Genomic DNA, 27,292 nt, shown 5'->3' with positions numbered 1-27,292 from the left:
TGAAAACAACAGGGCAACTGAATTTCGGGTTTGGGGAATTAAGACTAAGAGAGCTGAGTGGGGGGTGCTTGTGTAATCTCACTGTACAGTGGTACCTTGGGTTACATACGCTTCAGGTTACACACTCCGCTAACCCAGAAATAGGTTAAGAACTTTGCTTCAGGATAAGAACAGAATTTGGGCTCTGGTGGCACGGCGGCAACGGGAGGCCCCATTAGCTAAAGTGGTGCTTCAGGTTAAGAACAGTTTCAGGTTAAGTACGGACCTCCGGAACGAATTACTTAACCCGAGGTACCACTGTATACAAGTTGTACAAGTGACAATCAAGTATTTCAATTTCTACATTCTTCAGTTGGGTTCTCCACACATCTTTAAAACAAAACAAAAAAATTGTGACTTTAAAACAAAACAATTTTTTATTTTTTTGAAACGCCTTTTAGAGCAGCTCTAGAATCCTAGGATCTTCTTCCAACTTGGCACTCCGGAGTTCAGCTGAGTTAGACCTGCAGATAGAGACCCATCGAAGCCAAGGCAGCCCCCCAGCCTGCGGCTGTGCCCCCCTGAGCCCCCTCTCGCCCCCTGGGAGGGAACCCCCGTCCCGCCCCCCGCGGCTCCGCTTCCCCTGCGCAGTCGCTCCGGATTCCCGTGTAAACGGAGTCACTCCGCCTCCGCCCCGCTTCCCTTCGGGGCGCCTGGAGAGAGAGGGAGAGAGAGGGAGGGGGGAAATAACCCCCTCTTCCTCCTCCCCCCCCCCAACCCAAGAGGCGCCGGCCACGATCGCGCGGAGGTCTCTGCCCCGAGGCGCCCGCCTTCGCCCCGCTTCCCTCGCTGAACAGCAGCAGCATCTCCCGAGCCGGCCGCCAGAGGCGCTCTAAGCGCGCCGCCGCCGCCGCCGCCCCTGTCGCGCTTCGGCATGCCGGGAAACGTAGTCTTCCTGCCCGGAGTCGGCGCGGCCGCTCTTCCGCCTCGCCTCCCCATTGGCCGAGCCGGCGTTCGAGGCGCGCTGATTGGCTGCGGCGTCGCAGGCGCCCAAGTTTGAACCGGGGAGGCGGCGGAGCGGAGCTCGCGGGGAAGCGGCGGAGGAGAAAGAGGCAGGTAGGAGGGGAGGGGAGGGGGAGCCCCCCATCTGAGCCCCCAAATATATCCCCAAAGTCGCGGGGGGGGGGAGAAAGACACTATCCCGCTCATAAAAAGTTTATTAAAAAAGCATCATGGGGCTAATAATAATAATAATAATAATAATAATAATAATATCATCCTCTGGTTGCAGGATGGGGGGGGGGGCTTACTCATGACCTGGGTGGAATTTGGTGTTTAGTCGTGTCCGACTCTTCGTGACCCCATGGACCAGAGCACGCCAGGCACCTCTGTCCTCCACTACTTCCCGCAGTTTGGTCAAACTCATGCTGGTAACCTCAAAAACACTATCCAACCATCTCATCCTCTGTCGCCCCCTTCTCCTTGTGCATCAGTGTCTTCTCCAGGGAGTCTTCTCTTCTCATGAGGTGGCCAAAGTACTGGAGCCTCAGCTTCACGATCTGTCCTTCCAGTGAGCACTCAGGGCTGATTTCCTTCAGAATGGAGAGGTTTGATCTTCTTGCAGTCCATGGGACTCTCAAGAGTCTCCTCCTGCACCATAATTCAAAAGCATCAATTCTTCAGCAATCAGCCTTCTTGATGGTCCAGCTCTCACTTCCATTCATCACTACTGGGAAAACCAGAACTTTGACTATACGGACCTGGATGGAATAGGGACTCCGAAATCCTCATGGTGTGTCCTAAGGTCCTCAGCATCTCACCCCCCAATCCAGCTGCCAAACCCAGCTGTTTAGCCCTGACAAAGGGACCAGGCTAGGGGGTGTCAGAGGGAATTGAATTTTATTATTACGGTCACAGACCAGTTCCAGCTCACTTACAATGTCAGAAAAATCATAAGACACAACAGGAATACATTGGGTTGCAATTGGGTATAACAGAGACAATTCAGATATAGCGGCAGTTTAAAATATGTATTAAATCTTGCTCATTAAAATATAGCCTAAATTTGTCATTTAAAACCTTAATCATTTTGGTAGTACAGCTTGTTCTCTAAGTTTTATGGCAGACGCACAGAATTTGGCCACCCTTAGTGTGATCTCTAGATGAGACCCAGGAAGAGCCAGGGGCCAGGGATCCTTCCTGGCCAAGGGACATGTAAACATTGACAGGTGTGAAGTGGGAGCCATGCAGGACGGACAGGGGCATGTCTGGATCTCACACGCCTTTTCTGTGATGATTGGATCGTGCTGTGTGAAATGTGCTATGGGAAATTGTGGGAAGAGGCCATGTGCCCCTTGGTCTGAGCTGCTGCTTCCTCCTCCTGCTCCTCATTTTTAATTTGTATGCCGTCTTTCTATCTTACAATACTCAAGGTGGTTTACAAGCTGAAGGAACAAAAAATGTACATCCTATAACAATCTAATGCTATACAAAAATGTGATAATAAAACAAAACTTTAAAATAAGCAACTACATCAAAAAAAGTAACATTCAACCATTATCAGAATAGTATAAAATAATAGGTAAAGGGACCCCTGACCGTTAAGTCCAGTCGCAGACGACTCTGGGGTTGCGCACTCATCTTGCTCTATAAGCCGAGGGAGCTGGCGTTTGTCCACAGACAGCTCCCAGGTCATGTGGCCAGCATGACTAAGCCACTTCTGGCGAACCAGAGCAACGCACAGAAACGCTGTTTACCTTCCCGCCAGAGCGGTACCTAGTTATCTGGTTGCACTTTGACGTGCTTTTGAACTGCTAAGTTGGCAGGAATAAAATAATAATATCAACATATAAAAGTTAAACAGAAATCCACTTGACAGTTACAATAAATAATTTCTAAGCTATAATCAATAAAACAACGGCAAACCACAGTACATAAAATAATACACTACATATTGAGAGCAGAGACTAGAGGGTGGAGCAAGGCAGGTGGAAGGAGGCTAGAACTATTGGTAGATGAAGGGAACGCAGTGGATGTAGTCTACCTTGATTTCAGCAAGGCATTTGACAAGGTGCCCCATGATATTCTTGTAAAGAAGCTGGTAAAATGCGGTCTTGACTATGCTACCACTCAGTGGATTTGTAACTGGCTGACTGACCGAACCCAAAGGGTGCTCATCAATGGTTCCTCTTCATCCTGGAGAAGAGTGACTAGTGGGGTGCCACAGGGTTCTGTCTTGGGCCCGGTCTTATTCAACATCTTTATCAACGACTTGGATGATGGACTCAAGGGCATCCTGATCAAATTTGCAGATGACACCAAACTGGGAGGGGTGGCTAACACCCCAGAGGACAGGATCACACTTCAAAACGACCTTGACAGATTAGAAAACTGGGCCAAAACAAACAAGATGAATTTTAACAGGGAGAAATGTAAAGTATTGCACTTGGGCAAAAAAAATGAGAGACACAAATACAAGATGGGTGACACCTGGCTTGAGAGCAGTACATGTGAAAAGGATCTAGGAGTCTTGGTTGACCACAAACTTGACATGAGCCAACAGTGTGACGCGGCAGCTAAAAAAGCCAATGCAATTCTGGGCCTCATCAATAGGAGTATAGCATCTAGATCAAGGGAAGTAATAGTGCCACTGTATTCTGCTCTGGTCAGACCTCACCTGGAGTACTGTGTCCAGTTCTGGGCACCACAGTTCAAGAAGGACACTGACAAACTGGAACGTGTCCAGAGGAGGGCAACCAAAATGGTCAAAGGCCTGGAAATGATGCCTTATGAGGAACGGCTAAGGGAGCTGGGCATGTTTAGCCTGGAGAAGAGGAGGTTAAGGGGTGATATGATAGCCATGTTCAAATATATAAAAGGATGTCACATAGAGGAGGGAGAAAGGCTGTTTTCTGCTGCTCCAGAGAAGCGGACACGGAGCAATGGATCCAAACTACAAGAAAGAAGATTCCACCTAAACATTAGGAAGAACTTCCTGACAGTAAGAGCTGTTCGACAGTGGAATTTGCTGCCAAGGAGTGTGGTGGAGTCTCCTTCTTTGGAGGTCTTTAAGCAGAGGCTTGACAACCATATGTCAGGAGTGCTCTGATGGTGTTTCCTGCTTGGCAGGGGGTTGGACTCGATGGCCCTTGTGGTCTCTTCCAACTCTATGATTCTATGATTCTATGATTCTATTCCTGGTTTACCTTGCCACAGCAATAAACGATCTGGGTTTCCTAACAGCTGTTTGGCTTCCATTTGCCTGGCTGCCGCCTCTTGTTTGACCCTGACCCGTTCTGAACCCTCAGGGAGAGACCCTAGCGAAGTTGGGGGACAGTTTAAGTACCTTTTGTCCTTATCAGGATTATCATTGCTGCTGATTGCATGTTCATCTTCCCAGGGAAAGGATGGGGATGTGATGAGGGCTTCTTTTGCACCCAGGTTGCTAGAGAAAGGGCTGCATTTGGAATCACTTAGTTGGAGGGGCCCCCAAAGGCCATCTAGTCCAAGCCCCCTTGCAATGCGGGAAGCAGAGCTAAATAATCCCTGGCAGGGGGCCTGCCCACCCCTCTGCTTTAAAACCTGCAAGGAAGGAGAATCTGCCACTTTTTAGGGTAGCCCCTTCCCCAGCCATCAGAGCAGTTTCCCTCTCTCTCTTTTTGATATTTTTTTTTATTTTCAATGCAAAATTACAACAAAAATTGCGAACATTGAATCCAAAACAAAACAGTACAAACAAGAAAAAAACACCCAAGAGAAAAAAGAACAAAAGAACAACACACATCTACAAACAAAACCATATCATCATTCTAATCTAATCGTTACATACATATACACATCTTGACTTCCTTCCTTTATTCTAAGACTTTGAAACTTTTACTCTTTCTAAGTTGTTTTTAATGTAGATTAACAGAGCAGTTTCCCTCTCTCTGCTGCCCCCAATGATAAAAGGTAGAGAGCCTTACACAAAAATATACACAAAAACAATATTGAATCCATAAAATGGGATTCTCTGAATCCTGTGACTCCCCCCCCCCCCGGTTCCTTGAATTTTCTTTTCAACTGCAGCTCATTTCTACTCCAAATTATTTTTCTAACCTCAAATTTCCTGTACTATTTCTAAAATTACAAGTGTTCTTAAAATTCTGCCAATGTATTAACCTGTGTGGTTGTGCCCTCTTGAGCTGGGGGCCCAGCTCTGCCCCTTCTGTGACAACGTTTTGGTCTTTCCCCCTAGAACTCGTCTCCTTGCCATGCCTCAGAAGAAGAAAAACTCGAGGGCCGGCAACAAGAACTCGGTCAGAAGCAAAAAGGTGGATGCGTTTCTCAAGGATTTTAACCGGGAAGGTAAGCTTACTTGCCGGACTCAGGAGAGCTTCTTCTGCTCTGAGCTTCATGCCAAATGAAACTGTCGCTCTCATGATGCCATGATACACATCTCTGGGGCACTGGGGGCACTTCTGGACGCCTCACCTCAAAAGGGATATTGTAGAGTTGGAAAAGGGCACCCAAAATGATGAAGGGGGAGGCAGCCACACACACACACACACACACAACCTGCGCTACAAAGAAAAGTTCCTGAATTTGGGACTTTTTAGTTTAGAGGAAGAGGTGATGTGATTGGAGGATGGATTGCGGCTAACAGATTGAGGCTGACTCCTGACAAGACAGAAGTACTGTTTTTGGGAACAGGAGGCGGGCAGGTGTGGAGGACTCCCTGGTCCTGAATGGGACAACTGTGCCCCTGAAGGACCAGGTACACAGCCTGGGAGTCATTTTGGACTCACATCTGTCCATGGAGGTGCAGATCAAGTCTGTGTCCAGGGCAGCTGTTTACCAGCTCCATCTGGTACGCAGGATGAGACCCTCCCTGCCTGCAGATCGCCTCACCAGAGTGGTGCATGCTCTGGTTATCTCCTGCTTGGACTACTGCAATGCACTCTACGTGGGGCTACCTTGGAAGGTGACCCAGAAATTGCAACTAATCCAGAATGTGGCAGACTGGTGACTGGGAGCGGTTTTCGAGACCAATCTTGAGAGACCTACATTGGCTCCCAGTATGTTTCCGAGCACAATTCAAAATGTTTGTGCTGACCTTTAAAGCCCTATACGGCCTCGGTCCAGTAGACCTGAAGGAGCGTCTCCACCCCCATTGTTCTGCCCAGACACTGAGGTCCAGCTCCGAGGGCCTTCTGGCAGTTCCCTCCCTGCAAGAAGCCAAGTTACAGGGAGCCAGGCAGAGGGCTTGCTCGGTAGTGGCGCCTGCCCTGTGGAACGCCCTCCCATCGGATGTTAAGGAAATAAACACCTCATGTTTAGAAGACATCTGAAGGAAGCCCTGATTAGGGAATGTTTGATGGTTTTTTGCTTTATTATTATTATTAATATTCTGTTGGGAGCCGCCCAGAGCATAATAAATTGTTCTCGTTGCTGCTGCCGTTGTTAAAGTTTATAAAAATCCTGCATGGCATCCGATGGAACTGCCATGTTGGGAGATTCAGGTTAGAGAGAGACTGTGGAACTCCCTCCCCACAGGAGGCAGTGCTGGCCATCAACTTAGATGGCTTTGAAAGAAATCCTTGGAGGAGGAGAGGGCTATGGAGGGCTCCTGGAAACCGTGGGGCAGTGTGGGGAGAAGGCTGCTCTCGTGCCCAGACCCCACTTGCTGGTTTCCCATTAAGGGCAGCTGGCTGGCCACCGAGAGAGGAGGAGGCTGGACTTAGATGGGCAGGGCTCCCCTTGCGGATCCGGAGCCCCTCTCTTCCTCGTGCCTCTTCTCTGCTTCCTCCCTAGTCAAGTTGCGCATCGACCGCATCCGGATGGAAGAAGAGGTTCTCCTGAAGGAAATCGACAACATGTACGACATGGAAATCTTCCGCCATCCCGTGGCCCTGAGGGACATAAACTGGCTCAGCTTCTACGGTACTTTGCTCTGACAAGCATTAGGCATGGAGCTTGGTTGGGGGGGGGGTGAATTTCTGGGGTCTTGTGGGGTGCAGGTGCTTCCAGGGGTCCTGAGCGCCCGGAGCTTTCGCAGAAGATCTGGTCTGCGCAAGAGCAAAGTGAACAGGGAAGGAGGCCTTGGGGAGGCAGCGGAGGAGAAATATCTTTCTAGCCCTCTTTGAATGTCTCTAAAGTTACCAAGAAAAAATCCATTCAAAAGTATGTATTCTGACAAGAATTACAAACTCAAGTAGAGATTACAAACTCTAACAGAGATCTCAAACTCATAAAGATATGTATAAGACAATAATTCGTTACAAAGATTTTCTCTTTTTCATTCGACAATAATGTTGATCCTTATAATTTATCAGCTTGCAGACTCAGTTTCAATCATAAGAGCAGAAGTAAAAGTCTGTTATGAATTAGAAGCCAGGACAGGGCCCTGTTTCGATGTATTCACCTTCATCAGCTAATTTTTAAAGGGTTGTGTAAGTTTGAAGACTTTCGGATAAATATATCCCGTTATTTTCTACATTTCTCAGGGATAACAACCACTGGCTTCTAATTGTCAGAATACATACTTTTGAATGGATTAGTTTTTGTTAACTATTGACTATTGACTTGTGAGTAGGGACCACTCGCACTACTGAAACTTACATTGGCCAGAGTTCTTGGTGTGCTTTTGTCTTGGTATATTTAATAACAAGAACTCCAACTTGTTGTTGTTGTTGTTTAGTCGTTTAGTTGTGTCCGACTCTTCGTGACCCCCTGGACCAGAGCACACCAGGCACTCCTGTCTTCCACTGCCTCCCGCAGTTTGGTCAAACTCATGCTGGTAGCTTCGAGAACACTGTCCCACCATCTCGTCCTCTGTCGTCCCCTTCTCCTTGTGCCCTCCATCTTTCCCAACATCAGGGTCTTTTCCAGGGAGTCTTCTCTTCTCATGAGGTGGCCAAAGTCTTGGAGCCTCAGCTTCAGGATCTGGCCTTCCAGTGAGCACTCAGGGCTGATTTCCTTCAGAATGGATCGGTTTGATCTTCTTGCAGTCCATGGGACTCTCGAGAGTCTCCCCCAGCAGCAGAATTCAAAAGCATCCATTCTTCAGCAATCAGCCTTCTTTATGGTCCAGCTAACTCTAACTTATTTAATCTAAAGTAAATTTGACACACTAATTTTGGCTCCCCCCCGCCCAAGGCACACTGTTCCATTGTCTCCCCCCCAAGGCCGACCGATGCCAGTGAAAAGCAACTTGCCCTGATTTATTTAGAAAAGTATTTCTGTACTGCCGCATCACAACCTGCATCCAGGCCTTTGGGGCTAGAAAGCATCATTTAAAATAAAGCAAATAAATGCAGACGATCATTCAGGCGACTGATCAAAACACACAGAACCTGGGTCAGACCTGCTGGCTCAAAAAAGGAAGCCGGTAGCGAGGGGGCCTCTGCCGAACCTCTGCTGGGAGAATGTTCCTGTTCGGGAGAGGCAGCATTTCATAGTGGTTAGTGCCTAGGACCTGGGAGAGAGCAGAGTTCAAATCCCCGCCTGGGGCCTTTGGCTCCTCTGAACCTGCCTCACAGGGTCGTGAGGATCAAACGCTGGAGCCACTTGGATAAAAAGGCGGGTTATAATGTGATGGACAGCACAGGCCCTCGAAGCTCCTAGCGGAGGCCACTCTGCAACACAGGCAAGGAGCAGCTCTTATCCGGATCCCTCCTGCGTGGCGTGTTGCACTAAGAAATCCCCCCCTTCTCTCTGGCTGGTTGCTCAGCTCCTTCCCTCGTGGAGGACAAAGCTGCAGCTGTTCTTTCTGGTTGCTGGTTGTGTTCTGATCACGGCGCTTGCTTTCTCTCTAGGTGTCGGAGGATGCGAGCAAGTCCTGGAGAAGGCCGTCTCGGTAGGTGCCCCCCCCCATCACCAAATTCCAGGTGGAACTTGCAATGTTTTTCCCCAGGCAGCTTCCTCCAGAAAACTGTTAGAATTCCTGCTCCATGACTGCAGTCATGGGATTGTTGTCTTTCACATGATGGTGTATGTTTTGACTCCACAGAGTGGGAAGTGATGGAGACAGGATGTTTGTGTTCCTGTGTTCTGTGAAGTGGGACTATTGTCCTTTGTTCTTCCTCTTTGCTATCTGATGCTAGAGAGAGAGGGCGCCATGGTGCAGTGCTCCGTGTGTGTTTATATGTAAATAAAGTAGATTAGCCAAAATGCTGAGTTGCTGAGGTCTGTCACACATGATGCACAAACTCTGCGGATCCCTAAGTGTGCCAGTGTCTGTTGGCATCGGTGACTGTGATGTTTGGGCTGAAGAAAGCTTATGAAGCTCCTGAACGAACGACCAGGAGGGAGGGAACATGCCAGTCGGGCAGCTGTCTCTGCCAGGGTCCTACTCGAGTGTAGGCTGAACTCCTCCCTCCCTCCCTTCCAGTGTGTTACACAAGTCTTCTGTCTAATTTCTCAGGTTGACTTGGACATGCTGGAGATCACCAAACTGGCCTCTGAAGCTATTCAGACCCCTCTCAAAACGGCCAGGAAAGGTCAGTGAAGGGCCGCCTTGGGGGCTGGAGGGCCAGAGCGGTCTCCTCATGAGTTTCCCTGTCCTCCGCGGTGCTGGCGAATGGCACCTCACCCTCTGTGTGCCTCTTGTGTTTTCAATGTCTCCCAGCCAAGAGAGCCCGCCAGGCCGCGGAGACCATCAGCGAGGAGTCGGGGCCGTCTTCTCCTCTGCCTGCGGGCAAGAGGTCCAGGCAGCAGAGCGAGGATCCTGCGGCCCCCCAGCCGGGAAGTGAGGCTCTTCCACAGAAAGCAGGGAAGGTGAGGCTCAGGCGATGGGGGGGGGCGGGACTTTGCTTCCTTGAAAACTCCACTCCATAGAATTATGGGCTTGGAAGGGATCCCAAGAGCAGTGCCAGAAATATGATACGATAATCTTTATTGTCATTGTCCCATACAGAACAACAAAATTGGGGGGGGGGGAATCTACATAAGACATTCAAAACCAATGATCCTACTATCCTATCTATCCCAACCTGGTTAGCCCCCTAAAAACTCTGATAACCCATTTTTAAAATACAATATACTCCCACAGAGACTCCTTACACTTAAAACCAAAATCGCATTTGGATAGAAACTGTTTCTCAGCCGGCTAGTCCTAGTCTTTATAACCCTGGACCTTCTTCCAGAAGGCAGAAGCTGAAAGAGATCATTTCCGGGGTGCGCACTATCCTGCGCTATCTCTGCAGCTTTCTTATGACACCTGGAAGCAAAGATTTGATCCAAGGTGGGAAGAGTGCACCCAATTATTCTCTCTGCAGTCTTTACAACCCTGGATAGCGTTGTTTTTTCCCTGACCATGCAGCTCCCAAACCACACACACAGACCATAAGTTAATACACTCTCCACAGTACAATGGTCAAATGCCATCAACAGGTCCTTTGAGAGATTGTTTTTCCGGAGGATTCTCAGAAAATATAACCTCTGCTGTGCTCTCTTCAAACTGAGATATATAAGCTAAGAGTCAAATGGTACCTTAAATCTAGGTTGCAGTCGCCAGGGGGTCAGACTAGATGGGCCTTGGGCTCCCCTCCCAAGCCATGATTCTACAGTCTCAGCTACATTGCTTGAATTTAACATCCTCTCACAACGATTCCCTCGTCCCAGGATGCTAGGAGGAGAAGCCCAAACGGGGGAAATGGAGACGGCATTAACTAGGGGCTTAAGGCAGAGGTTTTTCAACTGGCTGCCAGCCTGGAGCCTAGAAATCTCCACGTGGTCGCAGCTGGACCTGCGCCAGGAGCACCTGAGGGATTTCAAACGCTGGTTCTTGCTGTTGCCGTTACTCTTGTTTCTATGCTGCTTTATATTTCGAAGAACAATTCTGGTCTTTTGAAATCTCCTCTCCCACAATACCTAATAAAAAGGCTTCTGGTTTTTTAACAAAGGTCACTATAAACATTTCTTTCATTTCACTATAAATCATTCCCCATAAATTTTTAACCATCTTACATTTCCACCACACATGGTAAAACGTACCAGGGTGCATTTGATTTAAATTGAATTGATTTAAATCACTAGTCAGTAAGACTTCATTTAAATCATATATTTTTTTACAGAAAGACTCATTCTTGCTGGTATAATCTTAATATTTTTGGAATAATAAATTTTCAGAGTAGTTTTTACAGTTATAGAAAAAAATTACTGATGCAGTTATACTATTAGAATTACATAGACAGATACCGTATTTTTCGCTCTATAACACGCACATAGTTTTTAGAGGAGGAAAACCCGTAGGCATGCCACCCGTAGGCATTCCCTCCATAACACGCACAGACATTTCCCCTTACTTTCAAAAAGTGAGTGTTATGGTGCAAAAAATACGGTAATTATGAAATGATTGTGAGGTTTAATAAGCTAACTGTTTATATTTGGACAACTTTTCTGCTGTAATTTATTGGAAGGAGAAAAGTAATCATTTCCTTAATAACAATTTAAACAATTTATTTAACTAAAACAAAAACATTATAGCATATGTATCCATGTTTGTTAACTGATGTGGTTAAACGATTTTTTAAAAAATACCCACACACCTTACACTGAGTTTTAGCACACATGAAAAACTAAAAAGAAATCCTTATTTCCTGAAGAATAGCCTTTGTACTATACTGTAACTTAAATAAACTATCTTTAGATTTTTCCTCCAGAAGCATTTTTTTTCCAAAATCCAATTTAAATTATAAAAAAGCTGTTTTTTTAAAAAAAAAATTGTTTTAAGAAAAACCATTGATTTTTATCCACCCCAAAACATACCCATATATTTATTTGCATTTCCAACACTTACTAGATCCTGTTCTACACATTTTTGCTAGTTTAACCGGGGTTAGGTACCACCTGCACATCATTTTCATATAATTCTCAATTTGCGGCTTCTGCATTTCAGGCAAAGGCGTCGGCCCGGAAGCCCAGGCCTCCGTCGGCCAGGTCTACTCGCTTCAGCAGAAGGTAAGGGCGGGGCGGGGCAGGTGCTTCCCTCCCAAGAGACCCTCCCTGTCCCGGCCGTGGGGTCGCTTTCAGGACCGCCAGCCTTGATGCGTCTGGAGAGGGACCTTGAAGGCCACCAGCCACGGTGGCTCCCTGGCTGGAGGCAGCGATTCTTCCGGGTGCCGGTGTCTGGGAATCGCGGGAGCAGAGAGTGTTTCTCTTGCGTACCTTCCAAGCGCCCCAGGAATAATAATAATAATAATTTATTATTTATACCCCGCCCATCTGGCTGGGTTTCTCCACAGCCACTCTGGGCGGCTTCCAACAAAGCATTAAAATACAGTGGTCCGTTAAACATTAAAAGCTTCCCTAAACAGGGCTGCCTTCAGATGTCTTCTAAAAGTCTGGTAGTTGTTGTTCTCTTTGACATCTGATGGGAGGGCTTTCCACAGTGCGGGTGCCACTACCGAGAAGGCCCTCTGCCTTGTTCCCTGTAATTTGGCTTATCACAGTGAGGGAACCGCCAGAAAGCCCTCAGAGCTGGACCTCAGTGTCTGGGCAGAACGATGGAGGTGGAGACGCTCCTTCAGGTATACTGGGCAGAGTCCATTTAGGGCTTTAAAGGTCAGCATCAACACTTTGAATTGTGCTCGGAAATGTACTGGGAGCCAGTACAAGACCGGTGTTATGTGGTCACAGCGGCCCCTCCCAGTCCCCAGTCTAGCTGCCGCATTCTGGATTAGTTGTAGTTTCCGGGTCACCTTCAAAGGTAGCCCCACGTAGAGCGCATTGCAGTAGTCCAAGCGGGAGATAACTAGAGCATGCACCACTCTGGTGAGGCAGTCTGTGGGCAGGTAGGGTCTCATCCTGTGCACCAGATGGAGCTGGGAGACAGCTGCCCTGGACACAGAATTGACCTGCTCGTCCATGGACTGCTTTGAGTCCAAAATGACTCCTAGGCTGCGCACCTAGTCCTTCAGGGGCACAGTCACCCCATTCAGGACAGGGAGTCCTCCACACCTGCCCGCCTCCTGTCCCCCCAAACCGTCCTGTCTTGTCAGGAAAAGGGGACGTTCTGTTTCCTTGCGCGAGATCACGGCGGCCAGTTTGTATGCTGCGCTCTCCCCCGCAAAAAAGCGCTTTTTCAGGGCGATGATCTCACACAGCCCCCAGAAGACGCATGTCCTGGTTTAGGGTCTGAAAAAGTTGGGTGGTGTGCCCTTGCCGCGATGCAGCAGTTGGGCTCCTCTTGCAATTTTGCATCCCCATGGCTCTCTTCTTCTATTTTTTAACAGGGGAAGCAAAGTGAAGTTTACCACCCCGGCTGGACAGACAATCCAACAGGGCCTGACTGTGGCACCCACTCCCAAGTTTGACCCCAGGTGAGCCCTCTCCCTGCCCACCTGGGAACTGAGTGCACATTGGGAGGGGCCAGGCTCCGAGAGCTGCTGCGGTTGAGACTCCAGGTGGGGGGCACACACACACATACCCCTTGCTGCCCCTTCTTGGCTGCCTGGCATTTGTGGGCAAAACTCCTCTTCCAGGGTGATGGCTCTGGGTTGGGCCTTCTTGGCTTGTTTAACATTTATTTCATGAAATTTACAGGGATGTTTTTAGCGGGTGCCGGAAGAGCTAGTGGGGAGGCGCCTGCTTGATCTCAAGAGGCAGGGAGTTCCAAAGGCTCCATGCTGCCATACTAAACGATTGAGTTCTTGCGAGTTCAGAGCAGGTATTATGGGCCCACTCCACTGACGGAAGGGGTCGTGTGGGCGCCTGTGGGGTAAGGGGATCTCGCGGGTAAACTGATCCCAAGCAGTTAAGGGTTTTCTATGCTAATGGAAAGGCCTTGAACTTGGCCCAGTCGCAAATTGGTGCCGATCTCAGTCCCAGCCGAAGAAGAGTAGATGACCAAGGTGATGGACTACGCCAAAATGGCAAAGATGACCGTGAAGATCAGACACTAAGATGATAAGAAATTTAGTTAAGAGTGGGGGAAAATTATAGAATATTTTAAGGACCAGGGCAGATACTTAAAAATGTTAGCAGGATTGTTATATGGCTTATAACTTAGTATGATTTAAGGTGAAAAATATGATAAAATGGATGGGAAAAACGTAATCAGATGCAATAAAAACAGGGGGAAATTGGAAACCAGGCCGGGGGGGGGGGGGGGAGAGTGTCTGAGGGATTTAAGTAATCCCAGAAGTGTAGAAATTGAAAATGATCTGAATGTATAAGAATATTCTTTTTAGAAATGGAAATAGAACATAAAAAAAAAATGATGCCGATCTCTGAGCCCAGGTGTCGTCTGCTGCCAAGGCCTTGCAAGAAAGGAGGGAGAAAGAGGAGCGTAAACCTGTGACGGAAGTCCTTGGGGCGCAAGGAACTAATAAAAAGTTCCCCCCACCTCCAAAAAAATATTTCAACCAATCGGATGTTACTTACCCCAGATTTCTTGCAGGCTGTGTGGGAGAGGCAAATGCAGGATTCCTTTTCTTTACACATTCCTCGCAACCCCACCAATCGGAGACGAGAGAGGCTGCCCTTGTTGTGCCTGTCATGGCAATGGGCGCGCCAGGGGAGCTTCTCACGCGGCCTTCCATATATCCTCTGCAGCATCTTCAAGACGCCCGGCCTGCGGACCCCGGCAGCGCACGAGCGCGTCTTCAGCGTGTCCGCCAACGGGAGCCCCCTTGCCGACAGCAGCGACGTCATCATCACGCTTCCCTCCGGCCGAGGGGAGGTAAGGCCCGGATCCGCGCCCCGCGGCCGAGGAAGCCCAGGACCAGGGGAGACGGGAGTGCCGGGAGGGGGGCGGGCACAGGTGCCAGGCGCTCGCCGTGGTCCCTAGTGGGCGGCGACAGCTGCTTCGGCTGGCAAAGGCCCGTCGATGGCCAGAGGGTCTCTGACTCTAACTCTGCGGTCGCAGGCCGTAAATGCTTCCGAATCCCAGTTCCTGGGAAACTGCAGGAGAGTTGCTCTTGCGCTCGGATCCCATAATGGGCATCTGACCGGCCTCTATGGGAAGAGGGTTCTGGGCTGGATTAGCCCCCAGAAGGGTCATCTTCTGGCGTCCTGGAACCTCCAGCGCCAGAGGCAGTCTACCTGGCTTCCTAGGGGGATTTGGCCACTGCGGGACCAGGGACACTGGGCACGATGGGCCTGATCCAGCAGCCCATCATGCGCTTTGGCACGTGCCCACCTCGTTCTTTCGGATCGGCAGAAGAGGCAGGATGCTTCCCGCCCGCTTGGAGCCGTTCATTTCTCACCTGCCAGACTCCCTTCCAAAGCCTTCCCCCTCGAATCCCAAGTGGCCACGTGGAGTAACTCCCTTCTCCTCTCGCCCTGCCCAGAGCGTCTGCATCCGAGCCAGCGAACTCTCCACCACGGACCTGCGGCGCTTGGACTCGGAGGTGCTGGGGAGGGTGAAGAAATTATCGGTAAGTCTCTGCCTCGCTGCTTCTGCCTGGAAGGCCCCCACCCCCTTTCCCAGGATCCTTCCTGCTGTCTTCTCTAGAGTGGGAACGTTCTCCTCTTGAGCTGGAAGAGTGCAAGGGTTGGCGGAAAGGGGTGGGATCCTGCCCTCGGCTTCCTCCCAGCCCATTCCTGATCGGGGGGAGCAGTTTGCAGATTCCGCCCTGGAAGCGTTGCCTTCCTTCCCAAAGGGAGGGTGGGATTTAGGACGGGGGAGAGGAAGGACTTATTCATGCAGCACAGAGTTTAACTGTAAAGCAGTTGGTCCCTTACCTTTCCCGCCCCGACCTGGCCACAGTGATCCATGCGACGGTCACCTCCAGGCTTGACTACTGTAACTCGCTCTACGCAGGGCTGCCCTTGAAGCTGACCCAGAAACCCCAGCGGGTGCAGAACGCCACAGTGAGGCTCCTTACGGGGTCCTTGCCATGGGATCACATTCATCCAGTGCTTTACCAGCTGCACTGGCTCCCAGTGGAGTACAGGGTCAGGTTGAAGGTGCTCGTTTTGATCTTTCAAGCCCTATGCAGCCTAGGACCCACGTACCTATGGGACTGCCTCTCCTGGTATGTCCCACAGAGGACCTTACGGTCCACAAATAACAACACTTTGCAGAACCCGAGCCTGAAGGAGGTTAGATCGGTCTCAACTAGGGCCAGGGCCTTTTCAGTACTGGCCCCAACTTGGCGGAACGCTCTGTCACAAGCAACCAGGGCCCTGCGGGACTTGACATCTTTCCACAGGGCCTGTAAGACAGAGCTGTTCCGCCAGGCCTTTGGTTTGGACTCAGTCTGACCCTTATGTTTCCCTCCCCTTATAGTTTTGACTTTTAAAATGAGGCTGCATTTTAAATTGCATTTTAACCTGTATTTTAAATTGTTTGTTTTTTTCTTATTATGTTTTTGCTGAAATTGTATTGGTGTTAGCTGCCCTGAGGCCGGCTCTGGCCGGGGAGGGCAGGGTAGATATAAAATTTATTATTGTTATTATTAACTGTGGAGCTCCCTTCTGCAGGAGGCAGTTGCGGCTGCCAGGCTGAATGGCTTTAAAAGAGGATAAGACAGATTTGCGAAGGAGGGGAGGGCAGTTGGGGCTACTGGCCACAGTGGCTCTGCTCGGACTGTAAGTCAGAGGCAGTAAATGCTTCCGAATGCCACTTGCTGGAAACCACAGGAACAGAGAGTTGCTCTCTTTTTTAGGTTTTTTATATAATTTTATTTTTTATTTTGACAAAGTCATAAGAATAAACAAATAAGAATAAAAATGTGCACCCACACTCGAGACCATTCCATTGTAACTATCCAACCTCCCAAAATTTCAACACCTCTTGCAATGGTTTGACTCTTTTCTGTTTTAGCAGCACAAATTCTGCAAACACCTTCCATATCTCCTCAAAATCATTTCTCCTGCATGTTCCCCGTCTTACCATAATAGCACATGTTAATTTCTCATGAATAGCTATACCCCCCACCTCTTTGTACCATTCTTCCATTTTATATTCACCCAGCCCCTTCCGCTTTCTAGCTATAATAACTCTGGCAGCTGTCCATGAATTTGTGAGCAAGTCCTTCATAGCCTGCGAACCTTCCACCCTGTCGTAAATGGATAATAATGCTACCTCTGGACCCTTTGCCCAAAAAACCTGTACATGTTCACACCCCCACCACATGGGAACATGAGTCCCGGGAGAGTTGCCCTTACGCTTAGCTCCAGCTTGCAGCTTTCCCATGATGGGCACCTGGCTGGCCACTTGTGAGGACGGCATGTTGGGCTGCATGGGCCACGGGCCTGATCCACCTAGTTCCTCTTCTGGTGCCCTTATGGAGCCTCCAGGTCTGTAGGGTTCCCAAAACAAGGAAGGATTGGACTCTGATTAATAAAATACACACGAGGCTTGACCAGCAAGACTCTGGGAGGAGTGCCAATAATAATAATAATCCTCTCCCCCCCCCCCTTGGCCCAGGTCGTTTTATTCACAAAAGAACTTTTTACACAGCGTTTGTAAGAACCAATCAGATTTCCTCTGAGCATTAAAAGCAAACAAACATGTGGGACAAAGTCAGATCAGAAGAAATTCTTTTAACTACAAGGACTACCTTGAGCATGCATGCATATCTGAGAGTAAATAAAACAGGACTAGAGGAATGCATTCAGCAAAATCCCAGAGGTCATAAACAAGCAGTAAAACAAGAGGAAGGATGGCAAGGAAGATAGGTATCTTTATCACCTTCATGTGAAACTGTTTCCTGGCCCTAAGACTAACAAAACCAAGGAAGGGTACGTCAAAGCTACCTATTAACTTTATGGCCTAGGATGCCTGGTCTGTTTTTCAGAATGCTTATACGTGCCTGTCAGGCGTAGAGAAAGCAAAGAGCAGAGGTGGAGAGGCTTGTGGGATTTGATCAGAAATTACCGTATTTTTCGCCCTATAGGACGCACTTTTCCCCCTCCAAAAATGAAGGGGAAATGTGTGTGCGTCCTATGGGGCGAATGCAGGCTTTCGCTGAAGCCTGGAGAGCGAGAGGGGTCGGTGCGCACCGACCCCTCTTGCTCTCCAGGCTTCAGGAAGCTATCCGCAAGCCGTGGGACAGCTGTGCGACTTCACGCAGCTCTCCCACGGCTTGGGGAGAGGTGCCTGCACCCGAAGCCTGGGGGGGCACTGAGCTCAGCGCCCCCCAGGCTTTGGTCTTAGCACAGCTCTCTGCAAGCTGTGGGAGGGCTGCGCGAAGTTGCGCGGCTCTCCCAGGGCTAGCGGATAGCAGCCTGTTCTGGGGTCGGGGGAAACTCGGGCTTCCCCCGCCCCAGCCCCGCACCTGGGGGGGGGGAATCATTTTTTTCCCCTTTATTTCCCCCCCAAAAAACTAGGTGCGTCCTATGGGCCGGTGCGCCCTATGGGGCGAAAAATACGGTATTGTCAATGAATCAAACCCAGTCAACGCAGTGCTTTCATTGCGGACACAATGGCTTGATGCATATTTCATAATTCCTCATAGTAATCCCACCTGACCACTGCACAGGTCCAGGGGCAGTCTATCTGGGTCCCTAGGTTGACAAGGACATTTGGCCACTGTGGGGACAGGATGCTGGACTCGATGGGCCATCAGCCTCCCAGTGGGCATGCAGCCGTCCCCTTTTGTGGGAGGGGGCTGGGCTAGATGACCCCTGGGGTCCCTTCCAGCGGGGCGGAGAGGGACGTTCAGCCGTTTAACTTCCCTCTGCTTCTTCCTCCTTCCAGACTCACCTTGCGCAGCTCTGCAGCAGCGTGCAGAAGAAGTAGCGTGACTGGGAAGCTGGAGCTCAGGGCTTGCTGGCGACGCCGCTCTCAAAGACACCGAGAATTTGAGTCTTCTGCCGCTTCCTATTTAAAAAAAAGGGGGGGTTCAAACCCAGCCCATGGTCCCCATCTCAGCCAAAGTTTTATCAGCATTTAAAGTCTCCCCCCCCCCCAAGTGAAGCCCCCTCATCTCTCTTTCTGCTCTTGCAAGACGCAGGTCTTTTGACTGGATGGGCAGAGGGGGGTGCAGGGCTGCTTCCTTCTCCTCCCAGCTCCTGGCTGCTCCCATGGGGGGGGGGCGCCTCTCTGGGGCCTCTCTCCCCTACGGATGGGGGTCAGAGTCCCTCTTGCCACCCCCGCCAAGGCTTCTCTGAGTCTCCGGTTTCTGGTGCCTCTTCCAAAGGCAGCCTGGCCAGAGTCCTTAATCTTCTGCCGCTGCCGGTCCTTCGTTTTCCTATTTGGGGCCAGGGGGTCCCCAGGCAGAGGCCGTCCTCATTTCCCTGGGGGGGGGGGAGCTGGACAGGCGCCTCCCAGGATAAAGAACAGGATTCTCATTCTGTCTTTCTACACGGTTATATTGTTTGCAACTCAAGGAAAAGCACATTTTGGAACGTTTCTGTCCTTTTGCAGGCTCCTGATGAATCCCTCTGAACTCAGCCCCCCCCCCTTTTGCTTTTCTGTTTTGGTGTATAGAAATATTTGATTTGTATGGGGTTTTTTCCACCAGGTCTTAGCTACTATGTTAATTTAAATACCGTGTCTGGTGTTTATTGGCTGAATAAAGTTGTCCTGTTTTTGTTCTTATTGTTTTTGTTCTTACTGTCATAATTGTTCATATTGTTTTTATTGAGCGAGCCCCAACCCTCCAGGCCTGGGATGGGAACCCCCACCCCCCTGGGAGGGCAGGAGGGTCAGCTAGGGGGCTCTGGAGGCAGCAGTGGTGACCAGGCTTTGGAAAATAATAATAATAAATTAATAATAATAATGAATTTTATTTGTATCCCACCCTCCCTGGCCAAGGCCGGGCTCAGAGCGGCTAACATCATAAAACATTAAAATACAGTGGTCTGTTAAACATTAAAAGCTTCCCTAAACAGGGCTGCCTTCAGATGTCTTCTAAATGTCAGGTAGTTGTTTATCTCCTCGACATCTGATAGGACAACATTCTACAGGGCAGGCGCCACCACCGAGAAGGCCCTCTGCCTGGTTCCCTATAACGGCTTCTTGCAGTGAGGGAACCACCAGAAGGCCCTTGGAGCTGGACCTAAGTGTCCGGGCAGAACGATGGAGGTAGAGATGCTCCTTCAGGTCTATTGGACCAAGGCCGTTTAGGGCTTTAAAGGTCAGCACCAACACTTTGAATTGTGCTCGGAAACGTACTGGGAGCCAATGTAGGTCTTTCAAGACCGGTGTTATGTGGTCTCGGCGGCCGCTCCCAGTCCCCAGTCTGGCTGCCGCATTCTGGATTAGTTGTAGTTTCCGGGTCACCTTCAAAGGTAGCCCCACGTAGAGCGCATGGCAGTAGTCCAAGCAGGAGATAACTAGAGCATGCACCACTCTGGCGAGACAGTCTGTGGGCAGGTAGGGTCTCAGCCTGCATACCAGATGGAACTGGGAGACAGCTGCCCTGGACACAGAATTGACCTTGACCAAGCCACTCACAGTCAGAGCCTGGCCCCCGATCCCTTGCGGCAGAGCATCCCAAGGACCCTCCTGCGTATCTCCTTGGTCTTGACACTGTAGATGACGGGGTTGAGGACTGGAGGGAGGAGGAAGTGCAGGTAGGACAGCAGCAGGTAGACCTGGGGAGACGCCTTCCTCTTCTTCCCAAACCTGTGGATCATGGAGAGGCTCAGGAGCGGCGTGTAGAAGAGGAGAACGGCGCAGAGGTGGGAGACGCAGGTGTTGAGGGCCTTCAGGCGCTCCCTCCAGGTGGCGATGCTCAGCACGGTCCTCAGGATCAGGCCGTAGGAAAGCAGGATGAGGACGGAGTCCAGGCCCAGCGTGGAGAGGAGGACAAAGAGGCCGTAAGCGCTGTTGGGGCGAGTGTCCGAACAGGCCACCTTGAGGACGTCCGGGTGGACGCAGTAGGAGTGCGAGAGCGCCTTGACCCCGCAGTACTTGAGCCTGCGCAGCATGAAGGGCAGAGGCAGGTGCAGGATCACGGCCCGGAGGACGATGGCCAGGCCCATCTTGGCGATGGCGGAGCCGGTCAGGACGGAGGCGTATCTCAGAGGGTTCCAGATGGCCACGAAGCGGTCAAAGGCCATGGCCAGCAGGATGGCGGACTCCGTGACCGAGAAAGTGTGGATGAAGAAGAGCTGGGCAAAGCAGGCCTCGGCCCTCACCGCCCCGGGGCGCAGGAGGAAGACGCTGAGCATGGAGGGCAGCGTGGAGGCCGAGAGCGCCAGGTCAGCCAGCGCCAGCATGGCCAGGAAGAGGTACATGGGGGCACAGAGACCCTGCCCTGCGCGGATGGTGGCCAGAATGGTGGAGTTGCCCACGAAGGAGACGAGGTACATGGCGCCCAGTGGGAGCATCAGCCAGCTGTGCGCAGCGCCCAGTCCAGGGATGTCCCTCAGGATGAAGATCTGCGGAGTCTCCTCGCCCTCCGTCCAGTTGGAGAGTGACATGGTGTGTCTCGTGTCACGCCTGGGGATTCAGAGCAGAGGGGAAACATGGCGTAGCTGGAGAGGAAATCCTGCAGGATCAGGCCAGGGGTGCAGCTAGACCTAGAATCATGGAAGTGGACAACTGGAGGGGATCTCAGGGGTCCTCTAGTCCAGCCCCCTGCAAGGCAGGAAGCACAGCTTAAGCATCCAGGAAAGATAATAATAATAATAATAATAATTTTATTTATACGACCAGAGCTGGGCTCAGGGCGGCCAACACCAATAAAATCACAGTAAAAACATAAGGGGGGGGGGGGACAATTTAAAATACAGGTTAAAATGCAGCCTCATTTTAAAAGTGGCCGATAAATCAAAACCATAAGGGGAGGGAAACATAAGGGTCAGACTGAGTCCAAACCAAAGGCCTGGTGGAACAGCTGTCTTGCAAGCCCTGTGGAAAGATGTCAAGTTCTGCAGGGCCCTGGTCTCTTGGGACAGCACCTTCAACCTGACCCTGTACTCCACCGGGAGCCAGTGCAGCTGGTAAAGCACTGGATGAATGTGATCCTGTGGCAAGGACCCCATCAGGAGTCTCACCCGCTGGCCATCCAACCTCTGCTTATAAACCTCCCAGGAAGGAGATCCCGCTGTCCCTTCCACTGTCAAACAGCTCTTACTGTCAGAAAGTTGTTTCCCTACCCCCAAATGTTTAGTCAAAATCTCCATTCTTGTAAGTGGGTGCCATAGGTTCGAGTCCTACCCTCCAGAGCGGGAGAAAAGAAGCTTGCCCCCTTCTGACAGCCCTTGAGATATTTGGTTTTAAATGCATTGTAAAGAGTCTGTATGGGAGTATATTGTATTTAAAAATAGGGTATCAGAGTTTTTAGGGGGGCTAACTGTAGCCTTTTTGGAGTTCACCGATTGGGTCTGCGTTGCTCCGGGACAGGAGGGAGGAAGTCAAAATGACACCGAGTTGGTTCAAAGAAAGAGTTTATTCTGCTCTCCGGATAGCAGAAGGCACTTGCGTGATCAAGTCCACAGCAAGTCCAAAGAGATGACAGGTTTCATGCAGTTTATATATCCTCCAGGCACCCTCTCCCTCCTCCCCTAGGAGCCCAACCACGTCGGCCTACATACACGGGTTGACACCACATATGTTCCTGCTCTGGTACTCTCAACCATAAAAGGATCTTCCTTCCTGTACTTCTGGCCATAAAAGGATCTTCCTCTTCCTACTCTTATCTGGGACGCAGAGGTCACCATTTCCGAGAACACACTCTGGCGTTATTCCCAGACGTGGGTCTGCGCGCCTTTGTGGTCAGCACATAAGATAAAGTACACACACATCATCCCTGCTGTACTGGAACTTGGCAAGGTCACTCTTTGCCGCCACGGACTGATAAGGGAGAGAGCTGTGTTCTTATTAAGATTTACTCAACGGCTTATGCATTTTAGCTAAGGGAAAATAGGAATTTTGGTGCAGTTTACAACTGCCTGCACAGTCAGTTTTTGGGTTTTGGAAACCCATTCCTTCATTCCCTCCTCTTCTTTTGGACAGCCTTTCGGCTCATCCCAAGGTACTGGGTCGTGTCAGTGCTGTAATCTGGGGCCGAATCACTTGCAACATCATTTTATGCATCATATTTTGCAGGCATTGCGTTAAGCAGGGTATCCAGGAGCAGAAAAGAAGCAAGAGTAGTCCATTAACATCATTACAAGTCCTCTAAGCCACCCAAGGTTCGGAAGCCACTCAGTCAACCAAGACATGTCCCATCCGTTCCAGGTTGGGACAGGAACATGGGCTACCTTCTCTCTTTCAGTTGCCAGGTGCCGAATAGCTACACCATGGCCTTCAGAAGCATCTCTGCCTCTGATGTGGAGGCTGGGCAGAGCCATCCTGGCCAAGAGCCACAGCCTTATCTTCCACAAACTTGTCCAATCCTCTTTTAAAGTCTTCTAGGTTGGTGGCCATTCCTTCCTCCTGAGGCAGGAGTCCCACAGATTCAGGGCAGATTTTTAAATCCAGCAGCTTCCTCGGATGTCCCCGCTGAGTTCTAGTGTTATGAGGGAGGGAAAGGGGGAAAAAGCTTTCTCTCCCCACTCTCTCCACGCTGTGCGTCATTCCACAAACTACTATCATGAACCGTGGGACGGCACCGTTGGAAGTGAACGCCAGGACTAGTGGAATCTAGTCCTGCAATGACGGAATCCTTTTTTGCCCGTTGTGGGGCTCAAAAGAGCCGCCGAGATTAAGAGCCTCGTGCTCTACTGACTGGGCTGCTTTTCCTCTCACCTAAAAATGCTGCAAACCTCCATCAAGAGGGGAGTCGCTCCAGCCTCTTGGCCATTGGGGCGGCACTTTTCTGAACCGTTTGAACCATACACCAGTTAAAGGAGCCCTTTGTTTTTTCTGAACCGAATCATCTGATGTTCAGCATCAGCTCTTTGCAAACGGGGCTCTTGTTTCCTTTGGCTGAGCTGCTCCCCCCCTCCCTGGCTAGCACCCTCACCCGGGTCACCCAGAGAAAGCCCCAACATGCCCCCTCCCTCCACAGGGGTCCTGTTCAGTGAGCAGCCTGTGTGACTTACTCAAATCCTTGCAAGAGAATCCAGAGGAGGAGTCTTGTGTCAGGAGGGGCGTCCTCATCTCCTGCCCTTTGCAGGGTTTATAAGCCGTTGCACCATCTCCCGAGTGGGAGCCTATAATGGGCCTGGGATTTGGGGGGGGGGCAGCTGGGCTCTTGCAGCTGAAGGGTTCAAGCTGCCTTTTCTGTCTGTAGCCTGAAGATGTATAGGTGGTACTTAACACCCGCCAAACTAGCAAAGATGTACAATTAATTAATCAATTAATTATATATTCCTTAAAGATAAAAAAAAATTATGGATTTAATCATGATATTTTATTTTATTTTAATAAATTTTTATTAGGGTTTTTACATTACAAAATAGAAAAAGGAAAAATACAAAATACAAAATAAAAATAGTTAAAAACAATCAATCCTTTCATCACATTCTTTTTCATTTACTTGTTTCCCGGACCTCCTCGTACCTCCCTTTTTTGTATTCCAGTTCAATTTATTAGCTCAGCAGTTTCTTTCCCTCTTTATTCTACCCAGATCTTTAATCTTAAATTATTATAACATTAAATTTTTACTTATAAAAAACCATTTTTTTCATATTCTTTTATACCATTAGCTAGAAACCACTTAATTTCAATCCAACATCATTCTAACATTCATTAATTTTACAGTATCTCTGTAAATAGTCTTTAAATTTCTTCCAGTCTTCTTCCACTGACTCTTCTCCCTGGTCTCGGATTCTACCAGTCATTTCCGCCAATTCCATGTAGTCCATCACCTTCATCTGCCATTCTTCCAGAGTGGGTAAATCTTGTGTCTTCCAATACTTTGTATTGGAAGAAAAGTATTGGATTTAATCATGATAGATCAATACTGGAGAATGGGGTATTACAAGGTCATACAAAGATGTTGTCTAAAGTATATGATTTTTTTTGTTGGAATGGCATACAAAAGATGAAGAAATTAAGGAGGTCATGACTAAGTGGGCAATGGACCTAGGATATAATATCGAGTATGAGAAATGGACAAGACTATTGAATTTAGGAATAGAATTTACCACATCCATGACCTTAAAAGAGAATTTGTTAAAAACAATGTATAGGTGGTACTTAACACCCACCAAACTACGGTAACAAAGATGTACAAAATGAAAAATAAGAACTGTTGGAAATGCACTGTAAAAGAGGGAAATTGTCTCCACATGTGGTGGTTTTGGGATAGTGTGTATAATGGGTTAAAAAAGATATTTAGGTACACCTTTTATTAAAAAAAACCCGGAGGCATTTTTGCTAGGAATGGTTGGAGAGGATATTAAAAAGGAAGACCAGAAATTCTTCCTGTATGCCACAACAGCAGGAAGACTACTCCTCGCACAGAGATGGAAACAACAGGATATTCCGACAATTGAAGAATGGCAACAGAAAGTATTGGAGTATGCGGAAATAGCAAGGCTAACTGGAAGAGTCCGACAGCAGGACGATGAGAAATTCCAAAAAGAATGGTCCGAATTTATGGTATACTTAGAGAAAACTGAACATAAATAAAGACACTCACAGGACTGATATAAAACTCCTAACGTTTATTGTAGACATTTGGTTAGACCATAAGATGTAATGCTGTAATATAATAAGGAATGTATGTTTAAAGTATAACACAAAAACTTATTAAGGAATTGTAGACATTTATAGAATGTATATATAGTAATATCGCTTAAGTAAGAGCAATATAGATAAGCCAGAAGAGGGGTAGAAGGAAGTTAATTTGGATAAGATATAGATTTTAAGGAGAATATTATTATTAAGCTGTATTGTGATTAAGATATTTGAAAAAAAATCAATAAAAATCACTGAAGAAAAAAAACCAATTTGCCTTTTCTGGGTTGGAGAAAAGGCAACGAAGGAGTAACACACTAGAACTCCTGTGCAATGTTTGGAGATTGAGGACAGAGAAAAGAAAGTCTTTATTTGGTGCAGCGCAGACCTAAACTATGGAACACCCTGCCACTTGAATGGCTTGAGAAGAGGAATGGAGGGATTCATGGAGAAGAGGGCTTTCGATGGCCGCTGGCAAGAGTGGTCTGGGACATTTAGCCCCTAGAGGCGAAACCCCTGGCTCTCTTCCCTGCCCCCTCCTGCCCCTCACCGCCCCAGGTGTCCTCCTCTGACATTGCACCCCCACTCTGATGCCACGTGTGTACAGTTGGCCCACCCCTTATGTGAGGATTTTGTGGGGGGGTGTCTGCGTGCACAAAACCCAAATCTTGCAAAGTCAAGAACCCCCAGAACTGCCCCTCCACCCAGCGAGGGAAAGGGCTGCTTTCTGGGCTCTGGGAACATCGAGGGACCTTTCCCGAGCCCTGCAAGCAAGAAAAGCTCTCCGGATGGGCAAGTGGAAGCAGAATAATAAGTTAACAGCCCCCTGTTCTCCATTTATTCGTTTATCTCCCCCTTTGTTGCAAATGACCTGCTATCATTGCAGCCCTTCCAGGCACACTTTTCAGATGCCAACCGCTGACGCCCAGGGCCAGCCCAAGACATTTTGGCACCTGATGCGAATGACAAAATGACGCCCCCTCCTCTCTAGGCAAGAAGGGAAGGGGCAAGCATCTCGATCAGGAAGAAGGAGGGAATGAAGATCCTCATCAGGATCTCCTGCCCTGCACCCCAAGGGTCATCAACCCCCCGCAATGCAGGAATCTCAACTAAAGCCCATCCAGCCTCTGTTTGGAAACCTCCATGGAAGGAGAGTCCACCACCTTCTCAAGGAATCGGTTCAACCGTCAAACAGCTCCTACTCTCAGAAAGTCCTTCCTGATGGTTTTACAATATACAGTGGTCCCTTGGTTTTCAAACTTAATCCGTTCCGGAAGTCCGTTCCAAAAGCAAAGCATTCCAAAACCAAGGCGCGCTTTCCCATAGAAAGGAATGCAAAAGGGATTAATCCGTTCCAGACTTTTAATAACAATCCCCAAAGCAGCAATTTAACATGAATTTTTATTATCTGATTAGACTATTGATCCATAAAATGAAAGCAATAAACAAAGTGCTGCAGTCTCACACTCAATCAGTAGCTGAACTGGGTTCCACACACACACACACACACACAGCCACAAAAACACAAAATAAATAGCAAAAACAGACAGACCTCCGCGTAACACTCCAAACAGAAGTGTGGCACTCAAATCGGAAGCGTAACACTCAAAAAGGAGCATGTTCAACTTCCGAAAAAAGTTCGCAAACCAGAACACTTCCTTCCGGGTTTGCAGTGTTTGGGTTCCAAGTTGTTTGAGAACCAAGGTGTTTGAGAACCAAGGTACCACTGTATTCTCCCTGTTCTTAATGATCATGATAGCAGCATGGGTTAGATGTGCGAATCCTCTTTTGACCTCTTTGACTGGAGATTCATTTCCCCCATTTTTGGACATGGTGCAAATGCCCCCCCCCAGCAGATCAACT

At 49.0% G+C, this 27,292-nt stretch overlaps 3 protein-coding genes across 4 annotated transcripts in view; 2 read left to right on the top strand and 1 right to left on the bottom strand.

Moving 5' to 3' along the window:
- The window catches only part of LOC114589664 (uncharacterized), a 999,511-nt gene that overhangs the window by 703,568 nt on the left and 268,651 nt on the right, over nt 1–27,292 (top strand). The gene's annotated exons all lie outside the window — the stretch shown is intronic.
- Nucleotides 986–19,450, top strand: CDCA8 (cell division cycle associated 8). 2 transcript variants are annotated; one of them, XM_028725544.2, is made up of 11 exons: nt 986–1,091; nt 5,216–5,325; nt 6,772–6,900; nt 8,775–8,815; nt 9,383–9,458; nt 9,587–9,735; nt 11,858–11,919; nt 13,194–13,280; nt 14,515–14,641; nt 15,252–15,338; nt 18,608–19,450. In XM_028725544.2, the coding sequence occupies exons 2-11, from the start codon at nt 5,232–5,234 to the stop codon at nt 18,647–18,649; spliced, it is 894 nt and encodes a 297-aa protein (XP_028581377.2). In that variant the 5' UTR covers nt 986–1,091; nt 5,216–5,231; the 3' UTR covers nt 18,650–19,450. The 2 variants fall into 2 exon arrangements, with proteins under 2 accessions (XP_028581377.2, XP_028581376.2); XM_028725543.2 differs by having other exon boundaries at nt 993–1,095.
- LOC114595380 (olfactory receptor 51G2-like) lies at nt 20,311–21,453 on the bottom strand. The gene has a single exon (XM_028725667.2). The coding sequence runs from the start codon at nt 21,277–21,279 to the stop codon at nt 20,311–20,313; it is 969 nt and encodes a 322-aa protein (XP_028581500.2). The 5' UTR covers nt 21,280–21,453.

This window comes from Podarcis muralis, chromosome 4 (genome assembly GCF_964188315.1).
Source record: "Podarcis muralis chromosome 4, rPodMur119.hap1.1, whole genome shotgun sequence".
In the NCBI taxonomy this organism is placed as follows: Eukaryota; Metazoa; Chordata; class Lepidosauria; order Squamata; family Lacertidae; genus Podarcis; species Podarcis muralis.
Note: the sequence above shows the minus strand (reverse complement) of the source record. Positions and strands in the feature narration are given on the sequence as shown.

What these genes read in the sequence shown, in the direction of transcription:
- CDCA8 (XM_028725544.2), top strand. Translation starts at nt 5,232, where the DNA reads ATGCCTCAGAAGAAGAAAAACTCGAGGGCCGGCAACAAGAACTCGGTC. An exon ending in TCCTGGAGAAGGCCGTCTCG is followed by an intron (nt 8,816 to 9,382) that starts GTAGGTGCCCCC and finishes CTAATTTCTCAG; the next exon opens with GTTGACTTGGACATGCTGGA. An exon ending in TCTCAAAACGGCCAGGAAAG is followed by an intron (nt 9,459 to 9,586) that starts GTCAGTGAAGGG and finishes AATGTCTCCCAG; the next exon opens with CCAAGAGAGCCCGCCAGGCC.
- LOC114595380 (XM_028725667.2), bottom strand. Translation starts at nt 21,279, where the DNA reads ATGTCACTCTCCAACTGGACGGAGGGCGAGGAGACTCCGCAGATCTTC.